Source organism: Falco naumanni, chromosome 8, assembly GCF_017639655.2.
Source record: "Falco naumanni isolate bFalNau1 chromosome 8, bFalNau1.pat, whole genome shotgun sequence".
NCBI classification, from domain to species: domain Eukaryota; kingdom Metazoa; phylum Chordata; class Aves; order Falconiformes; family Falconidae; genus Falco; species Falco naumanni.
This window is the reverse complement of record NC_054061.1, coordinates 6731678-6758289: the sequence shown is the minus strand read 5'-3', so window position 1 is coordinate 6758289 and position 26612 is coordinate 6731678. Positions and strand designations below refer to the sequence as shown.

The window sequence follows — 26612 nt, the reverse complement described above, 5'->3', positions numbered from 1 at the left end:
CTTGTCAGCTCTTGGATGAGCAGTGTGGGCTTTCTTTTTTTTTTTTTTTTTTTTTCTCCCTCTCTCTCTCTCTCTCCCTTGCAAAATAACATTCATTTAAAATCTGTCATTGAAAGATGTGACAATTGGCAGCGTGCACACTGAATACCTTTCAGTGTGCTTTCAAGCCCTGTGTGTGAGAAAGGGACGGGGACGGGAAGAGAATGCAATGACACATTTGTGTATTTTTTTCTTCTTACTCTTAGCTGGATTATTTGGGGGAATTGGGATTTTCTATAGAAACAAAGGGAAAAAAAAAAGCTGACAGCAAGGCAGAATAGAGGAGGCCTCTTGCTGTAGAGGTGGGAAGGAGTTTGCAAAGCCAGACCGTGGCAGTGTGTGCATTGGTCCCAGCTGCTCTGCGTACGCCCATCACCGTGCTGTCCCATCGGCCCCATGCAGCCCTACAGGCATGTCCCCGGCAGTGGCATCAAGGACAGGTTTCAGAGGGGCACCCAGCTCCTCCATCAGCTCCATCTCCATCCCCGACTCCCTTAGCACATTGCTCCATGGGGACCAGCCCACAGGCGAGCCCCAGAAGCGTGCTGCACATCCTCGAACTACCTCAACCGGCCAGCTTGATTCCTCGGGATGCGTGCCACCAACGTGCCTGTCGGCAGCGGGGCTGCGGCACCGGCTGCCGTTTGGCAAAGCCAACTGGTTGCTGAATATAAAGCAATGCTTTGCTGATAGAAGAGGAGGCTGCTGCAAGCAGAGAAGGAGCCAGAGGAGGGCAGGGGATGATGGCTGTGGGGGGCTCAGGCATGAGTCATGGCAAAGGGAGAACTGGTGTTGGAGGGAGCGGGAGAGCGGGGCTGGCCATGGGGCGGCAACAAGGCTTGGGAAACAGCTTTCATTTCCATATTTATATAAACGCATCCAAGTTTAGTCCTTCTTTTATTTTTTTTTTCCTTCAAAAATGGAAATTTCCATGAAAACATGTTTGATTTTTCTCCCTTCATTTTTACTAATAACCCCATGATAAGGTTCATCTGGTCTTGCTTCATTTCCAGTTTCTGATGTGCTGGGATGATGCCGGGTTCACGCAGTCAGCCTAGCCATAGCGTTGGATCTTCATTCTTCCTTTTTTTAATTATAAAATGTTGCATTCTGAATTTTTACAAAAGAAACAATTGAAGGAAAGCCCCTGAAAACAGAGAGGAAAAGTAGGCAGGAGCATCTCCAGGTGTTTGGAAAGTGTAGAGCCTTGGCTGGGAAGGTGGTGGCTGCTGCATGAGCTCCCCATCCCACCACTGCTCATTAATGGTCTCTGTGGGGAAAAATGCAGCGATGTGCCAAAATCCCATGTTTTCACACAGTTCAAGCCCCTTGGGAGTGCCTGTGTGCTCTGGCTGCCAAGGGGTTAGTGCAGCTGGTGAGATGCTCAGGTGGTGGTGGAGCTCCCTTGCCCAGCCCTGATGCTGCACCCAGGAGGTGTGTGCACAGACAGGCTGAGCGCTCCCCTCCTTCCCAACCACCCTTCAAAGAGCTGTGTGAGCCCAAGGCTGCTGCAGATCCTGGGCAGGAGCTGGGTGCAGGAGGGATGGGGCAGGGAGATGCATCTGGGACCAGGTGGGGCTCTGGGCTGGGGGGATGTGAGAGTGGGGTGGGATAGCAGGGCAGTGTCTGCCTCTGCTCCATCGGGATGGACTGGCTGCCTCCACCCTGCCGGCTGCAGAGAATCCAGATGAGGATGGGATGGGGATAGGAATGCGGGTGGGATGGAGTTGGTGTGGGATGGAGGCAGGGATAGGATGTGTATGGGGATGGGGATATGTATGGGGATGGGGATGGGATGGCTCAGGCAGGATTGAGGGTACCTTGGAACCTCCCCAGCCCCACAGCATCTTCCACCTGAGAGAAGGAAGCAGCAGGAAAGGGGATGGACATCTCAGCAAACTGCCATGGTAGGAGGGTGGTAGGGCACCCTGAGCACCTCATGCTGCGGAAGGGTGCTGTGGATCAGGGGCTGTATCTCGTGCCAGGCAGTTGTGTCCTTTTTCCTTCCAGGGGTCCCAGGATGTGCAGTTCTGCAAAGGTTTCTCCTTACCCAGAGCCACTGCGTGGTGGCCCGGGGGAGCTGCGTGGCACGCACTGGACATCCCCAAGTGTCCACAGCCATGTCACAGGAGAGTCCCTGCCCACGGGCCCTGGTGGTGGGAAGAGGGTGGCCCTGGGGACAACCTGACCCAGCCAAAAGCAGTTTCATGTGGCCACAGGAGCGAGCGCTGGGGCTCGCAGGGACAGGGCACATTTGCAAACACAACCCTAAATGTAAATCAGCTCTCCTTACCATGGTATTTATAATCTTTTTCTAAAAATAACCCCAAATTCAGCTTCCCAGAGGACAGCAACTGAGCATCCCCCAGACCCCAGCTTGAGTGTGAAACTCTCCCAGTAATTTTGGGATCTGTGCAATATGTTATTTGCAGCCCCACTGGTTTTGCATACAAGGCACTGCTGCAGGCTCCCTGAGGCCCATGCAAGCCCTGTCCCCTTCGAGGAGGGGGGACCTGCTGCAGCCCCCTGGGGACACTCTGGTCCTCCCTGAGCCCCGTGGGGCAGCTGCCCACCCCGTGCATCTGGGGTTTGGCATCAGACCTCGGGTGCCCATCCTGGGGCAGTCCCATTCTGGGATGCAGAAACTAGATATCTGTAGGTAGAGCTGGAACAGCACGGGGAGAGCAGGATAGATTTCTGAAGAGGCAGCCCAGTGATGGAGAGGAGCTGCAGGGGATGGACGTCTCCATCAGGCGGCCAGACCCGAGCACGGCAGCGGGAGAGCAGCTTGGCTCTCCAAAGCCCTGCAGGAGCAAACCTTGGGGTGGCTGGGAACAGAGACACCAGCCAAGAAGAGACATCCGAAGAGGATCCAGAGGTCTCTGGGAGAGGGCTGGCACTACTCCCCTCCCTGGGTGCTGGTGGGAACCACCCCCCAGCCCGGAGAGGGAAGATCCCACCCAGAGCTCCTGCTCCCCTTGGGTTGTCCCCAGGCACTGGGGAGTGGAGCCGCACAGCAGTTCTCGCTTGGGAAAACATCGTCGGCAAAGCAGAGCGTGTTCAGCACTCAGAAGCCTGACACCCCCTCACCCTCAGACAGGGAAAAATGCTGAGGAAAAGAGGAAAAAAAAATGAACAGAGAGGAGAGCGGGAAGGGAGAAACCCTTCCTGGAGAGCCGCTGCCTCGGGAAGGAGGCAGGGTCCCTGTGGGGGGCTTTGACATCACCCCCTGCCCCAGGCGAGGGGTTCGGGGCACGGCGGTCAAGGCTGCAGCAGAGTTCCTGGGGGGAAGGAGGGGATGGATCCCTCGTCCCTACGGGAGCATGCCGAGTCACGTGTGGGGGGCTGAACACACATGCCAGCGTGGGGGTGGGCGCGGGAAGTTGGGGCAGGTCACGTTGTGGGCACACGTAAGTTAGCACAGGCGGGAGTGAGGCGAGGGTTCATGTCTGCCCACATGTGTCCGTGGGTCTCTGGTGTGGGGGGCTCTTCCTCTCGCTCTTCAGCTCTGAGGGGCTGCGGGGGGCTGGCAGGAAAAAGCTGAAGGAGGAGAGCACTCCCCCGAGCATCCGGCTGCACCAGCCCCCCCAGCAGCCCCCGCCTCCTGGCATGGCCCCCAGGGTGGCAAATGAAACCCCTTTTCACATGGGAGTGGGATGGAGAGGAGATGTGCACGGGCAGGGAGGCGTTTTGGGGGCTATCATATCCCCAGGGCAAAGATCGCACACGTTTATCACTCTCACCCCGTGAGGGTGCCCGTTGTGCTCTGCCCACGTGGTGGCATGGCCAGGGGCTGTCACCCCTTGGGGACCGTGGCCACATCCTCGTGCCCCATCTGTGTGGGAATCGGGTCCCTGCTCTGCCACCAGCGCCACAGGGTCCCCTCCGGCACAGCCACGCAGGAGCGGGAGGCTGGATGTGGGGATGCAAGGTGGGGATGAAGGTGGGTAATGGTGCAATTAATGGAAAAGCCATTAGACCTTTCTCCTCCTCCCCCTCTTCTTCCTCACTCCGCCACTTGCTGTCCTCCTCCACTTCCACCTCCTTTCTTCTCTCTCTCTCTGCTCCTCCTTCTCTCTCTCTTCTCAAAGATTTCTCCCTATTTTTGTCTGGTTAGAGCCTTTTCTTTTCCTTTTAACCCTTCCATGGCATCCTGAAAAGGAACTCAACCCATCTCAGCTGCCAAGGGCAATGCCCTCCCAGCCAGCAGTGGGAGTCCCTTCTCCAGGGGTGCTGGGGACTCCTGCTGCTGCAAAATCATCCAGAAACAGGACAAAAGCTTGGAAGAAAGCTCTTTGGTGGGGTCAGAAGGTGGAAAGCTGCAAGGGACAGTGTAGATGGTGGAGAGGGGACTGGATCCCCGATGGGTGCTGCCTGGGGTGCTGGCAGCAATGTGGGCTCAGAGGGAAGCCTCACCCGTGAGGTCTTGGACCTTGTTACTCCACTTTTATTGCCCTTTTTGTGCTTCCTTATGTTAAATGCAGCAGAGAGGAGACTCAGCAGCAGAAAGCCTGAGGAGGAGGAGGAGGGGGCTGACCTTCCTCCTCCCCCAACTCTGAAATCCCCTGCTTGTCCGCCCAGCTTGGGCACAGCAGGGAAATGCCAGCCCTCGACAGAGCCGTTTTGCTTCCGCTTTAGCTGTGCTTTCGGTCAAGATGCTTGCCCCATGGTGGGGGTGGACCCTGGGGACCTGCTCCCTGGAAAGCCCTGGGGCCTGTGGGGAGACCCAGCAGCGAAGTGGGGAGCGGGGAGCAGCTCCGCAGCAGAGCCAGCCCTCCCTGCAGAGTGATCGGGGCCAGCCCCCCCCGGGGGCCTGGCTGATGGCAGGCCAGTCTGGGGACCTGGGGACCTGCCATGGTTTCTCCGGCTTCCTCTGACACACTTCTGCTCCATCTGCTTCTACTTGCCTGGACCCACTGCAGCATGTCCCCCGTCCCGCAGCCCCCAGGCCCCAGAGGGATGCCACTGCAGGCACCAGCAGGGCCTGTATTTTGGGAGGGGTGAAGGCAGTTGCCGGGGCAACAGCATCCTGCTGCAACATGGAAACCACAGTTTCCATGGAAACCTTTTTTGCCCCAATTATTCCACCACTGCCATGTCCTTTAATTTGCCTTTAATATTTGCATTTTAACCTTCCCCCACCCCTGCAGCAGGCAGGTGACCCCTGGGCAGCCCCCAGGGCCGGGTCCCCAGCAGGGCCCTGGTCCCCACCGGCAGGCGGGGGTTTGGGAAGCAGTTGCCCCGGCAACAGAAACAGGGCGTTTCTGGCAGCGGTGGTCACCATGGGGACGGGGATGCTGACGAAGGCTTGTGAAGCTGAGAAGACAAATTGCCCTCATCATTATCTCCGGGCTTGTCAATCAAACATATTCCCTTATTTACCTCGGCGAGGAGAGAGCCCCGGGAGCACACGGAGAGGGAGGGAGTGAGAGGAGAGCTGCTTGCCCCAAACTCCGCACCGGGGAGGGAGCATTTCCAGCCCCTCGGGATGGCCACCATCACCTGCAATCGCTTCACCGAGGAGTACCAGCTCTTTGAAGAACTGGGCAAGTAAGTTGAAGACAGGGCTGGGATGCTTGGAGTGGGGCTGTGCACCGGCTGGGGAAGACCCTCAGCAGTGCCGGGAAGCACTGGAGATGGGAGTAGGCAGGCACGGAGTGGCGAGGGGGACTCGGGTTAGGGTGGGGGCTGCCAGCCCCAGCCCTGCCTGCTCCCTCCCTTCCCAAGTTCGGGTGGCTGGTGGTGCGTGCTTGGCCAGGGGCTCAGGTCATCCCAGGGGGCTGGAGCTGCCCGGGGAGGGGGCGGCTGCCCCTCTTACGGAAAAGCCACTCCCGAAAGAGGATGCTGCTGGCTCCCCCAGGAACTTCTCCAGCTGGGAGGAGGGACGGGACAGCTGAGGAGGAAAGCCAAAGCAGCGGGTGCCCCTCACATTTCTTTAGGGAATTTCTCCATGTGGATTCACCGGGGTTTGGCTAGTCCTGCAGGAGTCCCAGCCTGCCTGGCAGCCTCCAGAGAATCCCGGTGGCTCTTGGTCAGACCCAGGGTGTCTCCCTCCCCTGCCCCTGTCCCAGCATGAGTGCCCCCCGGGCAAGACACAGCCCTGCCTGACCCAGCTCTCCTGCCAGGGAGGGCTCAGCTCGGCAGGTCCGGGTGTCATCGCGTGTGCCTGGGTTAAGGTGCATATGTGTGTGCATGTGTGTGCAAACAGAACTGCCTGTGCACAGCCGGGCGAACCTGGGGGGCACTGAGCACCCCAGGGTGGAGCAGGAGATTTCAGGTCCTCTGTGCAGGGCAGAGGGATGCTCCAGGTCTCACTGAGCGTGTGGCTGTATAACGGGTGCAGAAGCGAGGAGGCGTATGCCTGTGTTTTGGTTTCTGTGCCTTTTTTCGGAACTGGTGTGTAAATCTGGGGCGTGCAGCAGTGCTGCCCTCAGAGCATCTTGACGGCGTGGTGGCAGGCTCGGGGTGCCTGTGCCAGGTGGCTGGTGCCTGTGCTTCAGCTGGGCGGCTGTGTCCATCCGTAGGCATGGGCTCCAGCCCCGCAGCCCTGCATCGCCGGGGCGCAGGGCAGCCTGCACGTAGATGTGCACCCGCATGCACGTGGGTGTGCGAAACGGGGGCGAGGGAGAAGGGGAGAGGACAAAGATGGAGAAATCGAGAGGCTGAAGCAGGGGAGGACATTGTGCCAGGCTGAATGTTGTTAATATTCCCCAGGCAAATGGGGGCACCAGGTTGCTGCTACAAAGTGCAGCTCCTTGGAGGTGAGCAGAGCCCTGGTCCCAGGACATGCACGCCCATCCCCTCGGCGTCGGGCTGGCTGCGAGGGGCTGGCAGGGAGCAGTGGGTCGGGGAGCAGGTCCCCGAGGCAGGGACAGTTCCAGCTGGCACTGTGGACAGGGTGATGGGGAGCGGGTGGGGTTTGGGACCTGCTTTTTCCAGAGGTTTCTTGGCTGTTCTGGGCTCTGAGGCTCTGTGGTCATGGCAGGGGGTGGGCAGGGAGTGGGCAGGAGAGGCAGTGGCTGCTGGGTGGCTGCTGGGTGGCTGCTGGGTGGCTGCTGGGCCCTGGCTGGGCAGACATGGCTGCAGGGACGTGGAGGGGAGCTGGCAGGCCAGGCACAATAGGGGGGAACCAGGAGGTCTCTTGGAGGCATTTGGGTGCAGTGCTTTGCTAGGTGGGTGCTGACACAGAGGGTGAGCACCCAGGCTCAGGGGCTGCCCATGCTGCCAGGCACCATGGTGTAAAACCACCTTGACAGATGCATTTTTAGACAATGACGAATAAAGGAACAGATCTGGCGCAGTGGCTTGCTGGCCCCCTGCGAGCATCACACCCTGGTCCACTGAGCCTCCCAGGGTGATGCAGGGGCAGTGAGGTGAGGCTGGCAGCTCGGGGCAGCACATCCAGCTTGGGGCACCCCGCAGCTTTCCCCTCGGTGCTGGGGGGCAGGCACCACTGCAGCGCTGAGGCGTGTTCCCAGGTTGGAGGTTTCACCAGGCTGGTCAAGGCGCCATGGAGCTGGTTGGGGATTTTCCACTGGGATGGCTTCCAGCATATCCCGGCATATTCAAAAATCAGCAGTTTCCCATGGGGAAATTTCCACTTCATGGGCTTAGAGGGGTAAATCAGGACGAAGCGCCACACCTCTGCTCTGCTGCAGCAGCCGTTTGCAGTGGGAAGCGGTGTTTCTCCTCTGGCGAGATGCTCCCGGTGCCGCTTGGGGTGGGGGTGTCCTGGTAGGGGTGAGGCAGGGTGGGCAGCGTGGCATTCCCCCACCCAGACCCCGAAGGGGAGCAGCGTCCTGCAGGGACTCAGAGCAGAAAGGGTCTGTCCCTTGAGTTTGCTGTCCCCAAGGCACTGGGATGTTCTGCTGGGGGGACACATGGGGTGCCCATGAGCCTGGCTGGCGGAGTTGCTGGGTGCCAGGCTGCTGCGCCCACTGTGTTGCTTTGCCATCTCCTTGGCTGGCACCCGTGCTGACATCCAGGCAAGCTGGGGGTTTAAGGTGCCATACACCTAATGGTAACACTACAATGGGGCTTCATGGGGGGCAGAGATGGGGAGGGGGGTCTGCAGAGCCTGCCTTATGGGGCAAAAGCCCTTGGAGCATCCCTACACCTCCAAGACTTGGGATGGACATGTGTCCCAAGCAGGGGGCATGGAGCTGGGGAAAACCTGCTCCCACGGCAGCCTCGGCAAAGCTGAGCAAGTGAGGGGCTGCTCTGATCCCCCCCGCTGCACCTTTCTTGCAGGAGGGGACCAGGGCAAGGGCAGGGAGCAGCATGGAGGGGGACAGGGAGAGGATCCTGCCCACGGCCCCCTGGAGTAGGACAAACATGAAGTGCAGCTCCACTGGTGCCTCCAAATCCGCCCCCACGGCAGGTTCAGGGAGAGGCTGGAGACAATTACCGCGCCGAGCGGTACAATCAGCCCCTCTGCTCCCTGAGCTGCAGGAGAGGGGTTTTATTAGAAAGGAAAAAAAATAAATATATAGAGGAACAAAAAATCCCCAGCCCACACTCTTCTCTCTAGAAAGGAGATAAAATGCCTCGGAGGAGGTGGAGGTGTTGAAGAGAGGGAGGGCAGCAGCAGCGCAGCCGGGCGCTGGCAGGGAAGGTGTGAAGAAGGGAGAAGCGGAGCATCCCGGTGGCAGAGCCTCTGCTGGGGCTGGTGGGGGGAGGCCGTGGGGACAAGGCTTGGGGTCATGCCTGGCCCGGGGGACCCAAGGAACAGGGGCTGCAGGGCTGGGACCCAGCGGTGCCAGGGCTCAGGGCTGGAGGGACAGGGCTGGCTGCTGGGCTGCGGGTCTGGCATCACCCCGAAATGGCGGCCATCGGGGGGGCAGGTACACGGCCCCTACCCATGGCCCTGCGGGTAACGTGCCAGCTAACACTGGGACATGCTGCCATGGCTGGGATGAATGCCCCATCCCCAAGCCAGGCAGAGACGGGGGCCTGCAGCTGCCACTGGCGCTTGGGTTGGCCCCATCCAAAGAGCCAGCGCCCCGGGAGGGAAGGGACCCACGCCACTGCCCATGGCCAGGGAACAGGACACATCTCCTTCCAAAGGGGTTTCTTGCACCAAGATGGGGCTGAGCCCCCTGCCTGGCCAGGTGCCCTGCGCTGCCTGCACTGCCCTGTGAGACCCTGGTGCAGGCAGGGGTGTCTGGGTTTGTGGGGAAGGAGATGCTGGATTTATATGGAGCCAAGAGGGGATATTTCCCCCAGGCTGGGAAGACCACACATGGGAAGCAAAGGAGCAGCCTGGCATGGAGAGCAGAGCCGGCTGCTGTGTAATGCCCAGCAGGGTCAAACACCCAATGTGGGGGGTTCCCAGCCAGTGCAGACCCCCTGAAGGACTGGACTGGGACTGCGATCGGACTATGGCAAGCATGCTGTACGCTGGTGTCCTGCACCCACACCCAGTGCCTTGTGTGTCCCCCTGCTCTGGGCTCATGGGGTCTTGCCTGTGCTTCATGGAGCCCAAACAAACATTTGATTTCTGTTACAAAGGTCCAGAGGAGCCAAAAGCCACAAATGCAGCCAGAGGTGTGAAACCCTGCACTCTGCCTGTGCAGCACATCCCGTCTCCAGCTGCTGCATCCCGCTTCCCACAGCTCCCCCTTCACTGCTGTTCAGTTTAGCTTGAATAAATGGATGACTGAGTGGCTGTGGGCGCTGGGACCAGGAGTGGCTGGGAGTCTCCAGGCACCACGGGTCGGGGACACCTACGTCCCTCCAACCCCATGGAGGTCCCACAGCAAAACCCTGTGGCTGGGACAGAAACTCCGAGCTGGGGTGGTAGGCGTGGGGGCTTTCCTGCTCTCCAGGCTCACTGCTGCAGGCTCTCCTGGCACTGCAAAAGCAGCATATGTGTCTTTAGGAAAAAAAAAGGAAAGATGGGTCACAGGGACTCACAGAAGCCCCCAGAGCCTGGGCAGTGCAGGGTTCCTGGCAGGATGGGGAGAGTGGCACCGTGGGGCTGGCCATGGCTCCGGTCTCCCCCACTTATGGCGAGATGGACACAAAGCATTTTGCCCCTCCTTTCCCATTAATCTACCCCAGACTACAGGAACATTAACAGCTCAGCTCTTCAGCAGCCAGGATTAAATGGCAGGACAGGGAGGCTGGGAAGCACCGGGATGCTGTTCCCCAGCTCCTGCCTGGCACGTGCCGCGAGCAATGCTCTGCACGGCGGTGCTTGGCGTGTGGGCGGCTGGCTCCACTGGGGCTCCAGCCTCATCCCTCTGCACCCTGCCGCTTGCCTGCTCTCCTAAAGATCACATGCAAACCCAAATTGCCTGTCTCCACCTGCCCCCACCAGTTAAATCAATTATCCGTGGCTGCTCGCCAGCCTGTGGCCTTTTATTCCTCGGCAGGGAGTGGGAGCGGGGCGACGGGGAGCGGGGGGAAGGTGGGGCAGGAGGTGGGATTGCTTTTGGTAGTTGTTATTTTAGCAATTGGAAGGGTTTGGCAGAAAAGGGAACCTGGTACAAAGGTTGTGCTCAGCAGGGCTGGAGTGCGTGCGTGTGTGTGTGTGTGCAATGCCGCAGCTCCTGGCATCGCGCCGGTGCACTTTCAGTGCAATGAGCTGGCAGGGCTCAGGGTACGGGGTACGGGGGCAGAGGGGCTGCTTTGGAGCATCTCAAGCATCATTTCCCTGCCAGGTCCCAGGAGACCCTTGCACGTTGGCTCACATGTGTGCAAGCTGCAGCAGCATCAGTTCCCCACCCAGCCTTGCTCCAGTCCTTGCTTGCAGGGTCCCCTGGGCTCTCCCTGCCTGTGTGACAGTTTTGCAGCTTGGGGGGAACACCTTGCACCACTCACCTGCACCCACGGCTGGTGCTCGCACCCACTTCTGCAAAGTGCTGCTCTGATTGCAAGGTCTAGAGCATGCGAAGCCACACACACAGACTGAAGTGAAGCGGCCAAGTGCTGCATGGCGGCTGCAGCCATCCTGGTGCCCCTTGGGAGCCAACACCCTTGGTAAATCACTGCCCCTTCTCTCCCAGGGATAGGTAGGGCAGAGCCTGGGAGGGAGAGGACGAAAGGCGCATGATGGCTGGAGTGTCCCAGGGGAGCAGAAAGCGGCGAATTCTACATTCATCCCTAGGTGTACCTGTGCCTGCCCTCGTCATTCCCCAAGGGCAGCAGTGTAGTGAAGCCAGCTGAGAGCCCTCGGTGTTTTCTCCAAGCCTCTTCCAGCACCCGTCCCTGTGCCTGCCCCCGTGACTGTGGCTGCCCCTCGCCCCACAGGCACATCAGGGCTGAGCCGTGTCCTTGCCCGTGCTGAGCCCTTCATCTCTCCCTCTGGCTTCTTGTCTTCCCAGAGGTGCTTTCTCCATCGTCCGGAGATGCGTGAAGGTGTTGGCAGGACAAGAGTATGCGGCCAAGATCATCAACACCAAGAAGCTGTCTGCTCGAGGTAGGCGCTGGGGGTGTTTTTGGGGAGGCAGGAGGTGAGCAGGGTTTGCGGAGCAGGGAATTTGTCCCCTCTTCACAGTACCAGAATGATGCCTTTGATGTGCAGCGAGGTGTTTGATGTGCAGGGGGGGACCCTTTATCCCACCCTGTCCCCACTGCAGGACACACTGAGCTCCTTGATGGATGGGGCGAACATCCTGTGGAGGTGTCTTGGTGGCTGATCACTGCATCCCACCCGATCACAGGGATGCACCCACATCCAGCTGTGCCAGGGCTCTGTGGGACTCCCAAACCCCAACCCGCCTGGGGAGCTGTAGGACCTCATTTCTTTCACTGAGACACCCCCTCCACCCTGCATGCCATGTTACAGCAAAGTGACGGTTACAGCCTTGCAGCAAGTCAAGCTGCCGCCAGCCTCAGGCGATGTTTCCTTACTTGTGTATCTACATCAATAAAATGGGAAGGTCCTTCAAGTGGGGGTGTGATTTCGTTTCTCCCTGGAGATGGACACTCACCCCTTGCTGCTGTCCAATTAATTGCTCTGGTGGAGCATGTTGGCTGCGTTGCTGCTGGAAGAGGCGCTGGCAGATCTGTCCTGGCTGCTCCTCGCTTGGGGCAAGGCTGAGCTGAGCCAGCACAGAAAAGTTTCAGCCAGCCCTTGCCCAAAGGCAGGGACCCCTCTGTCCCCAGGCATCTGGCAGAGGGGCTGCGATGAGGAGGATGGAGAGGATGGGACAGCAGCTGCTGTGACCCTGGCTCCAGCTCCTCCTGGCTGGATGTGTCGGGGAGTGCAGGATGGGTGCTGGGAGCGAGTGCCCTGCCAGGAGGTTTTAACTAAATCCCTCCCTCAGTTTCTCTCCCTGATGCCACTGCTCACCTCTGGAGGCAAAACTGAAATGCAGAAAATGGTGACAAAATCCTTCCTGACCTCAAATTAAACCAGTGCTTTGCAATCTCCCTCCCGCAGTGCTGCGAAAGCAGCACAGCGCTGATGCTGAGCACCCCCCAGCTCCTCCCAGCACCGGCCCCTGCCCCTCTTCAGAGATGCAGACCATTCCCTTCCTCTGAGGCCGAAGGCTCCCAGCCCAGGGCAGCCAGCCGGGCTCCGGGCAGAGTGTGTGGTCCTGGCCTCGGCACTTGGCTCCTGCCTGTGTGCCCCAGCTGGCACCGGGGTGGGCAGCAAACGCCCCCGGGTTTGCAGGGCTGCCTGGAGGAGCAGATTGAGCCACCTTCCCTCTATTCCCTCCTGCCCCTGCTCGCCTGGTCCAGCAGTTTGCCCCTCTCCAGCCTCTTCTGGGCTTTGTGCTGTCTCTGCAGTGGCTCTGTGTCCATCTGTCCCTTGGAGAGATCTCGCCGGGGTTATTTTCACTGCTCTGGCAGCTGGATTCACCAGCTGCTTTTGCTAATGGTCTTGAAACCCCCATTTCTGCAATGCTAGCACGGGGGATGGTGCTTCCCCAGGCTGGGAGCAATCCCTAAAGGTGTCTCACCGCGACGTGCCACTGGCTGTGTCATACACAAAAGGCAGGAGGGCAGGTGTGCAGGGAGGAGAGGCGTGGGGAGAAGGTGAGAGGAGCTGTAAAACGTCCCCAGCCATGATCTCTTCAGACAACCTCTTTCAGCAGGGGAGAAACAGGAGCTTTTGGAGGGGAAATGTGTTTTGGGTCCAGGCAGCAACTGGATTTGTGGGGTGGGAGAGGGGCTGCAGCTGAGGCTTACTGCCCCCAGCAGCACTTCACTGCGTGGTGGATGTGCCATGCCATGTAGGTGGCAGGATGCTCTGACCCACGGCAGCTGCCCCCCAAGTTCAACAGGGTCCACGTGCCTGAGGGACATCCCCCTGTCCCTTTATCCTGTCCATCTGTCCCTCTGCCCCACTGCTCTGGCACAGCCATCCCACCCACATGCAAAGCCCTTGCAAGCCCTGTCCTAGAGATTTGTGCAAGCAGTGGGGGTCCCCTACCAGCCCGCAGCCCCATGCAGGGGTTGTATCTGTGTGATGCTCAGAAGAAACGGCAGACCCGGAGATCCTGCCCTGGGCTGTGGCCCTGCTCCCAGCCTGTCCTTGCTGTGCATTCACTGCAGGGAAGCTCTGCCCGAGTAGGACCCATGCAGACTCGCAAAGAGCAAAGCCCCCGGAGCACAGGCTGCCTTCGCTCCCTGGGTGGCATTCGGGCAGCTCTTCCCCTTGCAGTCTGCAGCTGAGACCGTGACTCCAAGGGGAGCGATGGCCAGGCTTCCCCAGGGTTTTTCCTACCAGGGGTTCAAACGCTGGGGCATGCCAAGGGGAAGAGACTGGGTTACCAGGAGCTGCATCCCCAGGTGCTGCAGCCTGGCAGGCACAGCAGCCTCCGCACCCACCCAGCTTCGCCCTTCGATGGCCAGCTGGATGTGTCGGCGTTTGCTCTGCCAGGGCATCGCTGCTAGCAACTGCCCGGGGGTCCCTGGGCAGGGGTCCCTGACCCTCACCCCATAGGGATAAGCACCTTTCCCAGCCCCTCCTGGGTACCACTGGGTCTCCAGTGCTGTCCTGTTCCCCTTTGGAGTGGCGTTATCTCTGCCCCCCCCACTTTAAACTCCCTGATCCATTTTACATTTCGCTTGGTTTTCACTGGTCTCCCACCCCCTCCCCGTGCTGTTTGTGTTTTATCAAACCTCACCAGCCTCCTGGCACTCCCCGCCAAGCTGCCTGTGCCGGGCTTTGCCTTCGCAGGCGTTTTGGTGGTGACAGATTGCGAGGGTACAAAGAGGGGGGCAGTGGCTGGGGGGGCTGCACGGTGCTGCTGCTGCTGCAACTTAGCCAGGGAGCTGGAGTGGAGCTGAGTTGTGTTGAGGAAGGGATGGGGCAACCTCCTGCTCCCCACCAGCAGCCACGCTTGCCCCTGTGCAGCCGCAGGCTCAGCTGGCAGCAGCGTGCAGGCACACAGAGCGGTGCCGGGACCTGCTCCATACTCAGGGTTGCATTTGCTGCCCCTGCCTGTGATGTCTGGGCTCTTCTAAGCAAGCAAAGGAGTTTTACTGGACACCAGCAATGCTGGGCTTCCCCATGGGACATGTGGCCCCAGCTTCCAGGCTGCAGATGGGGAAACTGAGGCAGAGAGCGACAATCAGTGACTCACCTAAGATCACTGTCAGGCAGGAGCAGCAGAGGAGACAGAAAGCAGCTCCCTTGTTCCCCAGAGAAGTGCTTGCCCCATTGGTCATACTGTCCCTCCATGCCACCGCTGTCCTTCACCCCACAATGGATTTTTGTTGTGAAAAGGAACAGGCTAAACCCCAGCCTTTCCTTGTCACCTCCTCCCACCCCGGGAAGGTTGTCTCCCATTAGGGGAAATGCTGTGGGGACCTGAACGAGGCCACTAAGGCTGTTCCAGCCTTTGGCTCACAGACCCCAGCACAAGCTGATAAAGTCACCACAAGCCCTCGGGCAACTTGCCCATGCCGAGCCCCATGGTTGCTGGATGGGGCGTATTGAGCCCTGGGGAAGGCTCCAGCCCCTGCAGGGATGGAGCTGTGTCACCTTCACGTCTCAGTGGTTGGAGACACCCAGGTTTGGTTTGATGCAGAGTGAGACTCTGGGGTGTGAACCTGCAAGGTAACAGCGGTAGTGCTGAGAGACGAGCAGCCCTAATTACATCATCGCTTCTCCTGGCTGCTGGGTTCCTGCTAGCACGAGATGCCTCCAGACAAGGCACCTCCATGTGTGGTGACTGGGTCAGGTATAAGGAGGGAGAGAAGTGCAGAGGCAGAGAAAAAGAAACAAAATGATTTGGAAATTCATTCTGGGCTGCCCCAGGGTGGAGGCTTTTTTGGCTCAGCTCAACTTGCTTTGCCCAGGGCTCTGTTGTCTCACATCCCCAAGCCTGATGAAAGCCAGGGAGATGGACCTGTGCTGCCTGTTTGGAGACAGGCACCAGAGAAAAGCAAATTTTCAGAGCCAGGGGGTTTCAATGTGGGAGAGCAAGGACCTGATATGAAATGGCTGAGGATGGAGAGGGGGAGCGAGGCGGATAACCCCGTTTCAGCTTGACATCTCTCACTGATCAGCTCTGTCTTCAGTTGTTCAAATTGTACCGTGTGGGGCCAGAAGTGTCCTTGCTGATTGCCTGTGCTTGGCTGAATAAGAGAAAACAGAACAGGTGCTGCCGGCAGTGTTTTCAGGCAGCCCAGGTATTCAGGAGGTGATCGGGAGTTGTTGGGAAAGAGGAGGGTGAGGGATCATCCAAAGCCCAGGACTGCCCACAGCATCAGTACCTGGAGGCTTGGTCTGGGGGCCACATCCATGCTGGGATACTGTCCATCAGGCCCTGATGCTGAACATGTCCCCAGCCCCATTATTCTTTAGTTAAAAAGGATGGGTTTGCTTCTCGCCGGCTGCTCCATGCCCCCCAGGCTTCCTGTGCTGGCAGCTCCTCCAAGAGAGCATGGCAGGAGCTGAGAGCGGTTTATTCGCTTCCCCAGACCCTAATTTAGGGCTGTTGCCTCTTTCAGATCACCAGAAGCTGGAACGAGAAGCCCGGATCTGCCGCCTCCTGAAGCACCCCAACATTGGTAAGCGCACCCTGCTCTCCCGCCGTGCGCCTGGCAAGGAGCCGGGCAAATCTGCCGGTGCTCCATGCCCGGCTCCGCTGCCCACCTGCCTCCCGTGCCCCCGCCCTGGCTGGGAGTCCTCACCAATATTTCAGCCCTATTTGCAACAGGGCTGTTTGTCCTTCCCTCGCACTCCAGCCACCATCCCAGAGATGGGGAAGGGGCTCGGTGGCAGCCTGCCCCGTTGACCTGCAGAGCTGTCCCTCCCCTTCCTCACAGGAGACAGCATCTTCAAACGAGGTCATGGGAAGAAGGGCCTCCACCAAGCACGGGGGGACCGAAGTAGGTCCTAACTAACCCACTTGGCCATAGCTCCCTCCGGGAGAAGCAGGGCCCCAGTAGGCTGCAGGGGACTATTTTTACTCCTGTCCCCCCCTCGGGTGCTGTATTCCTCTGCATGCTCCAAAAAGCGGCTACAGCTCCGAGCAGCAGCAGCAGCGCCGGGCGTGTAGGAGGAGCGATGGCGGGGGGAAGCGAAGACTTTCCCACCGATCGTCCATCTGAGAGTAGCCTCCTTCGGAAAAGCTGTTTCAGGAAAACTCCTGAGCCCCTGCAAAAGACAAAAATAGGCCAGAAGGAGAGAGAGAGAGGGGAGGGGAAAAAACTGCAGTAAAAAAATCCCAAACCCCAGCCTTGAGAGTGATGCTGATGCAGGCTCTTGGTCTCTGGTCCGGCAGCGGAGACAGGGATGAACCCCCTCTCCCCTCCACTGCACCCCAGTATGTGCCGACTCAGATGGGATCCTGCAGCTTTTGGAATGTGTTTGGGGATAGGACAGGAGCTCTGCAGCCCTCACATCCCGCAGCCCGGAGCTGGAAGGTTTCGCCTTTGGCTGAGCTCCTTCCTGGCCCCGTCACTACTCCTGGTGACCTGGATCCTGCTGCAGCAGATCCAGGGAGCCGAACCCTGGGGCTGCTGGGACCAGCCCTGCGGCTCCTGCCCCATAAATATTTAAGTTCAGAAAAAGCCTGTCAGCTTCCACATGTCTCAGGCACATGGCAGGTCTCCGCTGCATTGCTGGGGTGCTGGACCCTGCAGGATCTGGCTGCTGTCCCCGCTCTGGCAGGACCCATGCCCCACACAGGAGCTGCCCTGCCAGGGTCCTGGTGGGGAGTCCAGCCTCCCCTGGCGAGAGCAGCAGCTGGTGCCTTTCCTTTGCACCAAAATACATACGAGGATTGCTGAGACCTGAAGGAAATACACTGCAAAGCACGTGAATAGCAAGAAATATTAAAACCCCCACGAGGACTTGCAGGTTGCTGGGCCATGCAGCTGGAGCTCCCCACGCTCCCAGCATGGCCCCAGCTTTCTCTACCAGTCTTCCTCCCTTCCCTCTCCATCCCTGCCCACGATGCTGGTGGGGTCACCAGGAACAGAAACATCTCAGCCCCCCTGTGCCTTCTCCCCCAGCCCGGCACCCCACCTCACTGTTTGGCCTTAGAGCAACCCTGGTGCACGGGGCTGGAAGGGGTTAACAGCACGAGATGCTAACCAGCCCAATCTCACTGCTCTTTATACCCAGGAGGCTCTTCTCCATCCCTCAGCCCCACACCCTCTCCTTTCACCCCCCCACTGCTCCTGCTGCCTGGAAACTTGGGCCCGAAGCTCCCTCGCAGGCGGAAAACCTTCTCTACCCCCTCCCAGGAGAAGCACCTCAGCTGACAAGGGGCTTTGCTGGCCCCTTGTTCTTGTTCCCTGCAGGGAGGTGGGGTCCCTCCAGCTCCCATGGGAATGCTGTGCTGCGGTTGTGATCCTGGAGGAATCAACCCGAGCTTTGCACCGTGCCTGCAGGAGAGCCTTGCAGAGAAAACTGTGCACAGGTGGTCGAGGGCAGGTCCAGGTCCCCAGCACATTCACAGCACCTGGCAATGTGTTCTGGACAGCTGAGGTTTCCCAAAGCTTCGTTTCCTTCAGGAAGCCTTGCTTTATCGGGGAAACTCTGGCTACACCCAGCCCTGGAGTTTTAACTCCATCCAGGTACCCATTGTCTTCTGCCTCTCATTCCTGAAGCCGTGTCCTGCTCCTGCCTTGGCTCTCAGCACTGAGCTGGAGTGCTTTGGCCGGTGCAGCTCTTTCTGTGGTCAGTAACAGATACATGTAGGATCAGGCTATATTTAGAGCGGCGGCTCTTTCTTACACCTTCTTGGCTCCTGGCAGCCACAGGCGTTGGGACTTCCCCAAGCAGGGGATGTATCCGGACCATCTGCTTATGGTTAGACTGGCCCTATCCGCACCGAGCTTGCCTAATCCCCGCTTTGAACAGTTTGGCTTCTGCGGCATCCCAGGCGCAATACCCCCAAACCCCTCCCAGGTGAGATGAAACAAGAGGAAATGTGTTTCTTCTAGCAGAGGAAGGCAGAAAAGCTGGGATTATGTGTCAGAGAAAAACAGGGAGCAAACACATGTTGGAGCACAGGAGATGTCTGCAGCGGCCAGCAGTGGGGAAGGATAACCAGGGAATATGAGCAAGTTGTGTCAACAGTCAAGACCATGAGAGACACCAAGAGGAAAGATGCTGTCTGGCTCAGCGGACCCCCTCTGCCCCTTGCCCTGGCCGGGCTGAGGCGATGCTGCCGGCACCTGGCTCTTGGCAGCTGCGGGATCTGCCCACTGAACTTGGAGGGAGAGGTAGGACGAGCAAAGTGGCGTTGGCTGTGCAGGGAGGTAAGAGTGATGCAGCACGGTGTCTGCACTCAGCACTGGGGCTTGTTATCTCCCCCGGCTCAGACTCAAGTCTGGAGGATGTTTCCACACAGGGCTCAGCTGATTTAGCTGCAGTAAAATGGGATAGGAGCGAAAATTCCCACAAAATCATTCACCTGAATGTTTTCTTTTCCTCCCTGGTTCCCAAAGTCCTCAGACATGTTGAAAGTTGTATCAAGCTGAAACCAGGTGAGCAGAGAGGAAGGGTTAAATATTTGCAGCCTTAAGGAAACTGGAACAAAATGTGAGGCAGGGGGCAGAGGATGCTGGACCAATCTCCATTTATACATCCTACCTGTTTGTGTGCCTGTCCCCTCACTGCACATCTGCCTGCTAAGCTGTGAGCAGGAATCTAAGCCTGAACAACCAGAACCCAGCTGGAGGGTGACAGATTTGCTCCTGGCTGTACCTGGTGAGGTGTACCCGAGAGGAGAGGGTGCCACTCAGCCTGATGAGCGAGGCAAGATGCCAGCCCCGTGGGCGGAGATGGGAGACGGGGAGAACGCTTCCTCCAAAGGAAATTCATCCTGCAGTGATTCCTGGATATCCCCGACCTGAGATCTCCCAAGGAGAAAAGGAAGGTCACTAGCAGAAAATAAAAAAAGCCCCGTTGGTGCCAGGGCTGGCAGCCCAGCGCCCTGGCTGAGCTCTCCCTGTGCCCAGGCACCTCTCCCGATGGGTCAGAGGGCTGGGCTGGGGGCACTCACGCCTGCAGCCTGCCCAGTGCCCAAGATAGCCCAGCAGCTGCACAGGCTATCAGCCAGGCACCAGCCCCGGGCAGTCCCGGATTTGGATTTGACCTTTGAGCCTTGCACTGCTGCCCCAGCCTGGGGACATGGCCGGGGTCCTCTGCTGAGCAGGACCTGCCCCCCGCCCCCTGAGCCAGATACAATAACAAGAGGAGGAGGGAGGAGGAATAGCCCCTCTCTTCTTTTCCCAGCTCCTGCTTGTCCCCAAAGGGGGGCAAAGGCGTTCCCGGGGAGCAGGGTGGGAGCCAGGCATACCCCATAACCCTTCTGTCTCTGCTGCAGTGAGGCTCCATGACAGCATCTCTGAAGAGGGCCACCACTACCTGATATTTGACCTGTGAGTAATGGTTAAATGCATCTCTTAATCCAAGGCAGCTGCATGCTTCCACCCTGGGGCAACACACCCTGCACCCCACAGCTGCTCCCAAACCCTCCCTCATCCTCCACCTCACCCAAGCCCTTCCCACAGGCTGGGTTGGAGCCAAGCTTGGGTCCCCCAAGTTGGGCAGAGGGCAGGTCCCCACCCTGCACCCCTAACATTGCCCCCCATGCACAGCGCAATGGCATTTTGGGGGGGTGTGTGGGTGTGTGTGCCAGGGCTGTAAATCAATCCAGCTCCCTTGTGTGCCGTGCTGAGGTGGCCGAGCGTGACTGTCCCTGTTTTCTCACAGGGTCACCGGTGGGGAGCTGTTTGAGGACATTGTGGCCAGGGAGTACTACAGCGAAGCAGATGCCAGGTGAGCACGGACACACGCCACATTGCGGAGGGGACAGCAGTTGTCCCCTTCTCCCACGAGCTGCTCTCTCCCAGGATCCTACATGTCTGGCTTGCTGCAGCATAAGCTCCTTCCATGCTGGGAGGTGTTTTACAGCCGCTCCGCAGCGTGTACTCATAAACCAGATGTGTAGTGAGAAAAAAAAAAAAAAAAGCAGCTCTTTTTAACTCACTGGGCTCCTGTGCCAAGAAGTGCCTGTTACCGCGGGGCTGGTGTCCCCCCCCCGAATCAGGCAGCTGCCAGCCGTTGCTCGCAGCATCCTCCTTCCCCAGGCTGATGGCATATCCTACATCTGACCTCCCTGTAAAGGAGCAAGGCATGGGGCTCCCAGGGCTGGGAACAGTGGGGCTCCCAGGGCTGGGGGTATCGGGGCTCCCAGGGCTGGGGGTGTCAGGGCTCCCAGGGCTGGCAAGAGGAAGCCCAGCGTCAGGCTGGTGCCGCAGCCAGGAGCGTGATAGCACAGACACCCCACAGTCTTTGCCCTTTCCCCTTGCAGCTGCATTAACAGTCATTTGCAAGCGTTTCTCTAGCATTTACCACTTGAAAGCACTAAGGAGAAGCAGTGAAGACAGGCTGGGTGGGAGGATGTACTGGAGCTCCGCTCCCTCCCCCGCTCCCACTGGCACTTTCCAGGTACCCTGCTGCAGACGCAGGGGGCTGGGTACGGTTTCAGCGACACTTTCGGCCCTTGCAGCTTGGCCAGGGGACAGCACTAGCCTCATTTTTTTGGGACGACATGGTTTGGCCCTCTCCAGACTCTAGATATCACTGTGCCTCTGGGCTTTGCCCCCAGGATAAGTGTAGCCCCCACAAATGTCCAAGGGCGCGATAAGCTCCACGCTACCTCTGTCTGCATGGAAAATTCCCTTATTTCCGGGCAGAAAATAATCCCATTTAATGAACCGCCTGCATGGAATCCACTTACAACCTATCCACTTGTTAGTGTCATAGAAATAAAATAAAATACATGTAAATAAAGACCTTCTGCCTTGCACACAGCTGTTTTGGAGCAGAAGTGATCATGGCCCCAGTCTTTTTCCCTTCCTTTCTCACGCATGCAGCAGAGCTGGGGTTTGATGAACTAGATATAAAGCGAACAGACGCAGCAGGAGCCACCCGCCTTAGAGCAGGCCAGGGAAATGGGGCTGAAGCAAAGGTTAGCTCTGTGCTGGAGGAGCACGTCTGCTCTGCCTGGGTTGGGAGACCAAATGTGGTTGGCACTGTGACTCCACTGCTGGTGTCCAGCTCCCCCCCAGTGTTGCCCCTACGGGGACCCCATGGGCTCAGCTGTAGCCCCTGTGCTCCTGTTCGCCGTGACTGTGTCCAGCAGCTCTGGTGGGGTCTTACTGGGTTACAACTGCTCTGCATGGGTGCGTGGCTTTGGGTGGAGGGGGACACTGAGCTGTGCTGCAGGGCTGCGGCTGAGAAGCATGGTGAGGAGAGGGGCGGGGGGGGTATGAAATGCAGCCAAGTAAAAGTGTCTAAGGAAACTCTGCCTTGCCAACCACTTTGTGAGCTTTCCTCTCTCTCCCACAGTCACTGCATCCAGCAGATCCTGGAGGCTGTCCTGCACTGCCACCAGATGGGGGTGGTCCATCGGGATCTGAAGGTAGGAGCTGCAGGGGAAGTGGCTGTGGGAGGATGTGGGGACCCCATCTGCGATGCAAACCCCTGTGGAGCAATGCCCAGCGTCTTCCAGGGCAGCTGAAACAGCGGGGAGGAACGCCATGTAGGGCTTCTGGAAAGCCACAGGGCAAAGACCAGCTCTGGGGCGAAACAAAAGAAGGGAGAGGGGGTAGGGAGGTCCTCAGAGTCCATGGTCCTCTAAGGATCCAAGGACACTGGGACACAAAGCAGGACAAAGCAGCTGGGGAGCACATCCAGAGCCCTGACCTTCCACCGTGCTGTGCTGGGAAGCCCCCCTCCATGACAGCAGAACTCCGGGGGGGCCTTTGCTTGTCTCCAACCCTCATCTCCTCCTGCAGCCTGAGAACCTGCTGCTGGCGTCCAAGTTGAAGGGTGCTGCTGTCAAGCTGGCTGACTTCGGCCTTGCCATCGAGGTGGAGGGGGACCAGCAAGCATGGTTTGGTGAGTAGGACTGGCCTGAGGTGGGGTATCCTCTGGCCCTTGTTTGTGTGTTTGGTCATGGAGGACTCAGGAGGGATGCGCATCCCCAGGACCTGAATCCTGGGTTACGGGAGCATCCTGGCAGCGCCAGCCTAGGAGGCACAGTGGATGAGGAGGTTGATGGCTCCAGCTATGCCCCTGGAAACAGCCCAGCATTGGTACAGGGCACAGGCAAACAGCTTCGCAGGGACTTGGTGAGTCACCAAGATGTCCTGGTGAGCTGGCAACAGGGGCAGACCCTGCGGGAGGAAAACCTCTTCCAAGTGCTGGAGGTGCACATTGGAGCACTCCAGCCTTATGCCGCATCCTGGGGTCTGGCTGCTGCCACGGGAAGAAAGCTGCAGTTTGCTCTGCTCTTGGGAGGCATGGAGGCGTCTGAAGGGAGCGTGCCTGTCCCACCTGGTTGGCGTGTGCCAGGGCTCTTGGCTTTTGCGGTGCCTGGCCAGGCACCAGGCACCGCTGGTGAGCTGTGCAGGGATGGGGACTGCCTGCCATCGGTGCGTGACAAGCTGTCTGTCCCAGGTTTCGCTGGCACCCCAGGATACCTCTCTCCTGAGGTGCTCCGGAAGGATCCCTATGGCAAAGCCGTGGACCTGTGGGCTTGTGGTAAGTCAGACTGGGGCTGAAATGCCGGGAGCGGGCTGGACTGGACTGTGTGGGATGAGGCAGGCTGTTCATCTAGCATGTCCAACGTTGCAGTGGCTAGATATGTCTTAGGGAGGTCAGGGTGGAGGATTTACCCAAGAGGTGACACATTACCCGGGGCTGTCCCTAGAGCAGCACCCTCTTCCCCAGTCCAGGGGCACCCTTCTCTGAAGGATCAGCTCCCTTGCTATGCACCCAAAGCCCCCAAGCGAGGGAGATGGCAGCTCTTTTGCCCTGCGGTGCTGATGGAGCCAGGCAGTGCCTCTGTGCAGCTGCAGCCATAGGGGAGCCTTCTTCCACCCGTGATGGGGAGGAGGCATCACCCAGTCCTGCTGGGCACCCAGCTCGAGGCTGTGCGCAGTGGCTGCCAGACCCATATATCTCTGCAGCTGCTGAGCACATCAGCATGGAGCTGGACCCAACAACAAGCCTTTTGCTTTTTAATCAGGGAGCAAATCCTCCCATTTCCATGATTTCTGTTTCTCTGCTTGAGCTGGGCCAGTCTCCAGGCTGGGTCTGCTCATACCTCCACCAATGCGCTCTCCCACTGATCCCACGTCTCCTGTCCTGGGCAGGTGTCATCCTCTACATCCTGCTAGTCGGCTACCCACCCTTTTGGGATGAAGACCAGCACCGACTCTACCAGCAGATCAAGGCTGGGGCTTATGATGTGAGTGGATTTGTTTTGCTCTCCACTTTCACGGTCTCCCCTCTCTCCTGCTGTCCCTGCCTTGCAGTCTGTTGCTCCAGAAGAGCAAACAGGACAAATTCAGACAGGCGGGAGCAAGTTTCTTTCCTCTGCTGCAGTCACAGAGCATTGACCAAGCTGCCATGGCCAGGTGCACACACTGGCATGTCCACTTTGCAGGACAGATAAGTGTTGTCCTGGGCCTTCCACCTTTCTCCTCCCTGCACTCCTGCTCTCCACTTTTCCATCTGGCAGCTCTTTCCTGTTGCTACTGACTCTCCAAACTGTCCCATGGGCAGGAGCAAAGGGTTGCAGGGGAACCAACCCAAGTGCAAAGGGGCTTCTGCTCCTTCTATTGCTCCCTGCAATCTCTCACCCTGGTCCCTTTGCTTTGGTAGTTCCCCTCTCCTGAGTGGGACACAGTCACTCCTGAAGCAAAAGATCTCATCAACAAGATGTTGACCATAAACCCGTCCAAGCGCATCACGGCAGCGGAGGCTCTGAAGCACCCCTGGATATCGGTGAGTTTGGTGGCACTCGCCGGTTGGGGTCAAAGGTATAGAGGTGTGGGGGTTCACAAGGAGGGAACATCTCACTGGGAAGCACATGTTATCAAACATGCTGTCTGGCTCTTTTCTCCGTTCTGGGAGGATGGTTTCCTGGCGTGGTTCCTCCCAGTGCTCTCAAAGCAGCCTTTTCCCTGAGGCTTTACGGCGGAGAAAAGCCTGGAGCGTGAATGCAAACAGCATGTCCTAGGGGAGGGACACACATGTTCCCAGCCCTGGTGTGGACAGGCTGGTTTCTTGGTGTCAAGCTGCACTGGCGGGGGCCTTTCCTTAAGGGTGGTGGGAGTGTGCTCATGTCTACCCATCCGTACACCCAGCAGCAATTTCCCCCAGCCCCTTGCTGCACCCCGCTCCTTTGGCTGCTGGTTTACGCTCTGAATCAGCTCCTAAAGGGAGGAGGATCAGGCTTAACCCTGGGACCCCACACCGTGTGCAAACCCTGAGCATGCTGCTCAATGTGGCTGGTCAGTCAAAGGGTTAACTGAGGGGGCAGCCAGCTCTTACTGCAACCCCCCCCCCCCTCCCCAGAGCAGATCCTGCTGACTCCAGAGCTGCGATCTCCTGCTGCCTATTAAACTTTGATCTGCTGCTGCTGCAGGTGGCTCTGGCTTGTGCCTCGGCCGTGGGAGACTGCACACGTGTGCGTGCATGTGAGAGTGGGGCCAGGGGAACCCCTTCCCCCTCTAAGCCGGGTCTCTCTCCTCTCAGCACCGTGCCACCGTGGCGTCATGCATGCACAGGCAGGAGACGGTGGACTGTCTGAAGAAGTTCAATGCCCGGAGGAAGCTGAAGGTAACTCTCATACGCTCCAAGCTGATGGCAAAATGCATGATCAGGTCATTAGTAGGTTTGTTCCTTGTGTGGGAAAGCACAGGGTGCTGCCTCTGGGTCAGCGGTGTGGGGGTGACAGACATCTGAGGATCCTCACTGTGAAGAAGGGAGAAGAGACCAAGTGGGGTGGTGGCTGCACCTGGCTGGGGTTCCCAAGTGCTTGGAGGAAAACCATGGTGAAGGAAAGCACTGAGTCACACAGCTGCCCTGGCCACGGGGGCAAGGACTTTCCTGACAAGGAGTCAGTGTCAAGAAAGCTGCTTTTGGGGCAGGACGTGGATCTGAGAGGCACAGCCAGATCCCTTTGCCTGATGGCCAAGCCACTTAGCCAAGGAACAAAGGGATTCATAGACTAGCAAAGAACTCTGGATCACCCACACCAGCAGTCCCACAGGCTTTCCCTTCTGGGATGCTGCTGTGTGCTGCAGCCTGGGCTCCCTCTGATACCACCATCTCCCCAGGCTTCACTGTCGAGCTGGAGCACCTCCCTGAAGCATCCGTCTCCTGGGTGCTGCTCAGCCTCAGCCGGCAGCACGGTGCTGGGAATGGGCTCTGGAAATTGCAATGCCTTCTCCAGAGCCGGAGACACAGAACAGGAGCAGCGCTGATCTGCACGGCAGTCAGAGCCATCAGTGCTCCAGGCCTGAACACGATGTGGCACAGAGCAGTACAGCTGCAGGCTACTAACAAGATTATCAAGAAAAGAAACTGGCTATAAACTATTATTACTTTTCAGCTAGTCAAGTAATCAAATTAGTTCAGGCATACACTTCAAAATAGTAATCCATTACTGTAAGCAATTAGTCCAAAGTAATCTCATTAAATGCTGAGCAACTAGTTAGTGGAGTCGGCTGGAAAAAGGAAAGCATTTTTATGAATGTTATTTTGCAGTGGTGATCTTTGTGTGGCTCCCGTGAAAAATCCCTGCCCTGCTGCTCTTAACTGGCATGGCTTTAATTGCAATTAAATCTGGTTCTGCTCCCGGTGGCTCCCCTTGCTGCCAGCTGCTGGCCCTGGTCAGCTCAGTGGAGTCGTGCTGCATCTAGGGCAGGGCAGAACTAGACCAAAATGCACCCCGAGGATATTTAATATCCCTTTAATCTTGGAAGGAAGGCAGTTTCAGAGAATGTAACCCAACGCCCTGGAGCTGGGGATATGGAGTCAGGTATGTAGGGCTGCTTTTGATGGCAGGAGAAGAATATCAACCCGTGGGCCAGTTTCCTTCCAGTGAGGTGGCCAGGGGACAGGTGACAAGCAGGGCTTTCCTTCCCAGAGCTGGGGGGAGCAGCAGGGGTGCGGGGGGCTGGGGCCCAGCATGCCCTTTCCTTCTACCTTCTGTGTCTTTCAGGGAGCCATCCTCACCACCATGCTGGCCACCAGGAACTTCTCCGGTAGGTGCTGTCTCTGGGGCTCGTCTCCTTTGTCTTACAAGGCACCCAGGGCAAACCCGTAGGGTCCCTGGAGAGCTGGCTTTGCC

The 26612-nt window shown here is 58.4% G+C and overlaps 1 protein-coding gene across 2 annotated transcripts in view; it reads left to right on the top strand.

The window, feature by feature from the left end:
• Nucleotides 1–5320: 5320 nt before the first annotated feature.
• The window catches only part of CAMK2A (calcium/calmodulin dependent protein kinase II alpha), a 36621-nt gene continuing 15329 nt past the window's right edge, over nucleotides 5321–26612 (top strand). For both annotated transcript variants that reach the window (XM_040604749.1, XM_040604748.1), the window contains exons 1-12: nucleotides 5321–5589; nucleotides 11367–11461; nucleotides 15952–16011; nucleotides 19785–19839; nucleotides 20174–20239; nucleotides 21815–21887; nucleotides 22264–22366; nucleotides 22928–23011; nucleotides 23626–23720; nucleotides 24137–24259; nucleotides 25013–25096; nucleotides 26484–26526. In XM_040604749.1, coding sequence (XP_040460683.1) covers nucleotides 5528–5589; nucleotides 11367–11461; nucleotides 15952–16011; nucleotides 19785–19839; nucleotides 20174–20239; nucleotides 21815–21887; nucleotides 22264–22366; nucleotides 22928–23011; nucleotides 23626–23720; nucleotides 24137–24259; nucleotides 25013–25096; nucleotides 26484–26526 — 943 coding nt within the window. In that variant the 5' untranslated portion in view covers nucleotides 5321–5527. The remainder of the gene's footprint in view (nucleotides 5590–11366; nucleotides 11462–15951; nucleotides 16012–19784; nucleotides 19840–20173; nucleotides 20240–21814; nucleotides 21888–22263; nucleotides 22367–22927; nucleotides 23012–23625; nucleotides 23721–24136; nucleotides 24260–25012; nucleotides 25097–26483; nucleotides 26527–26612) is intronic.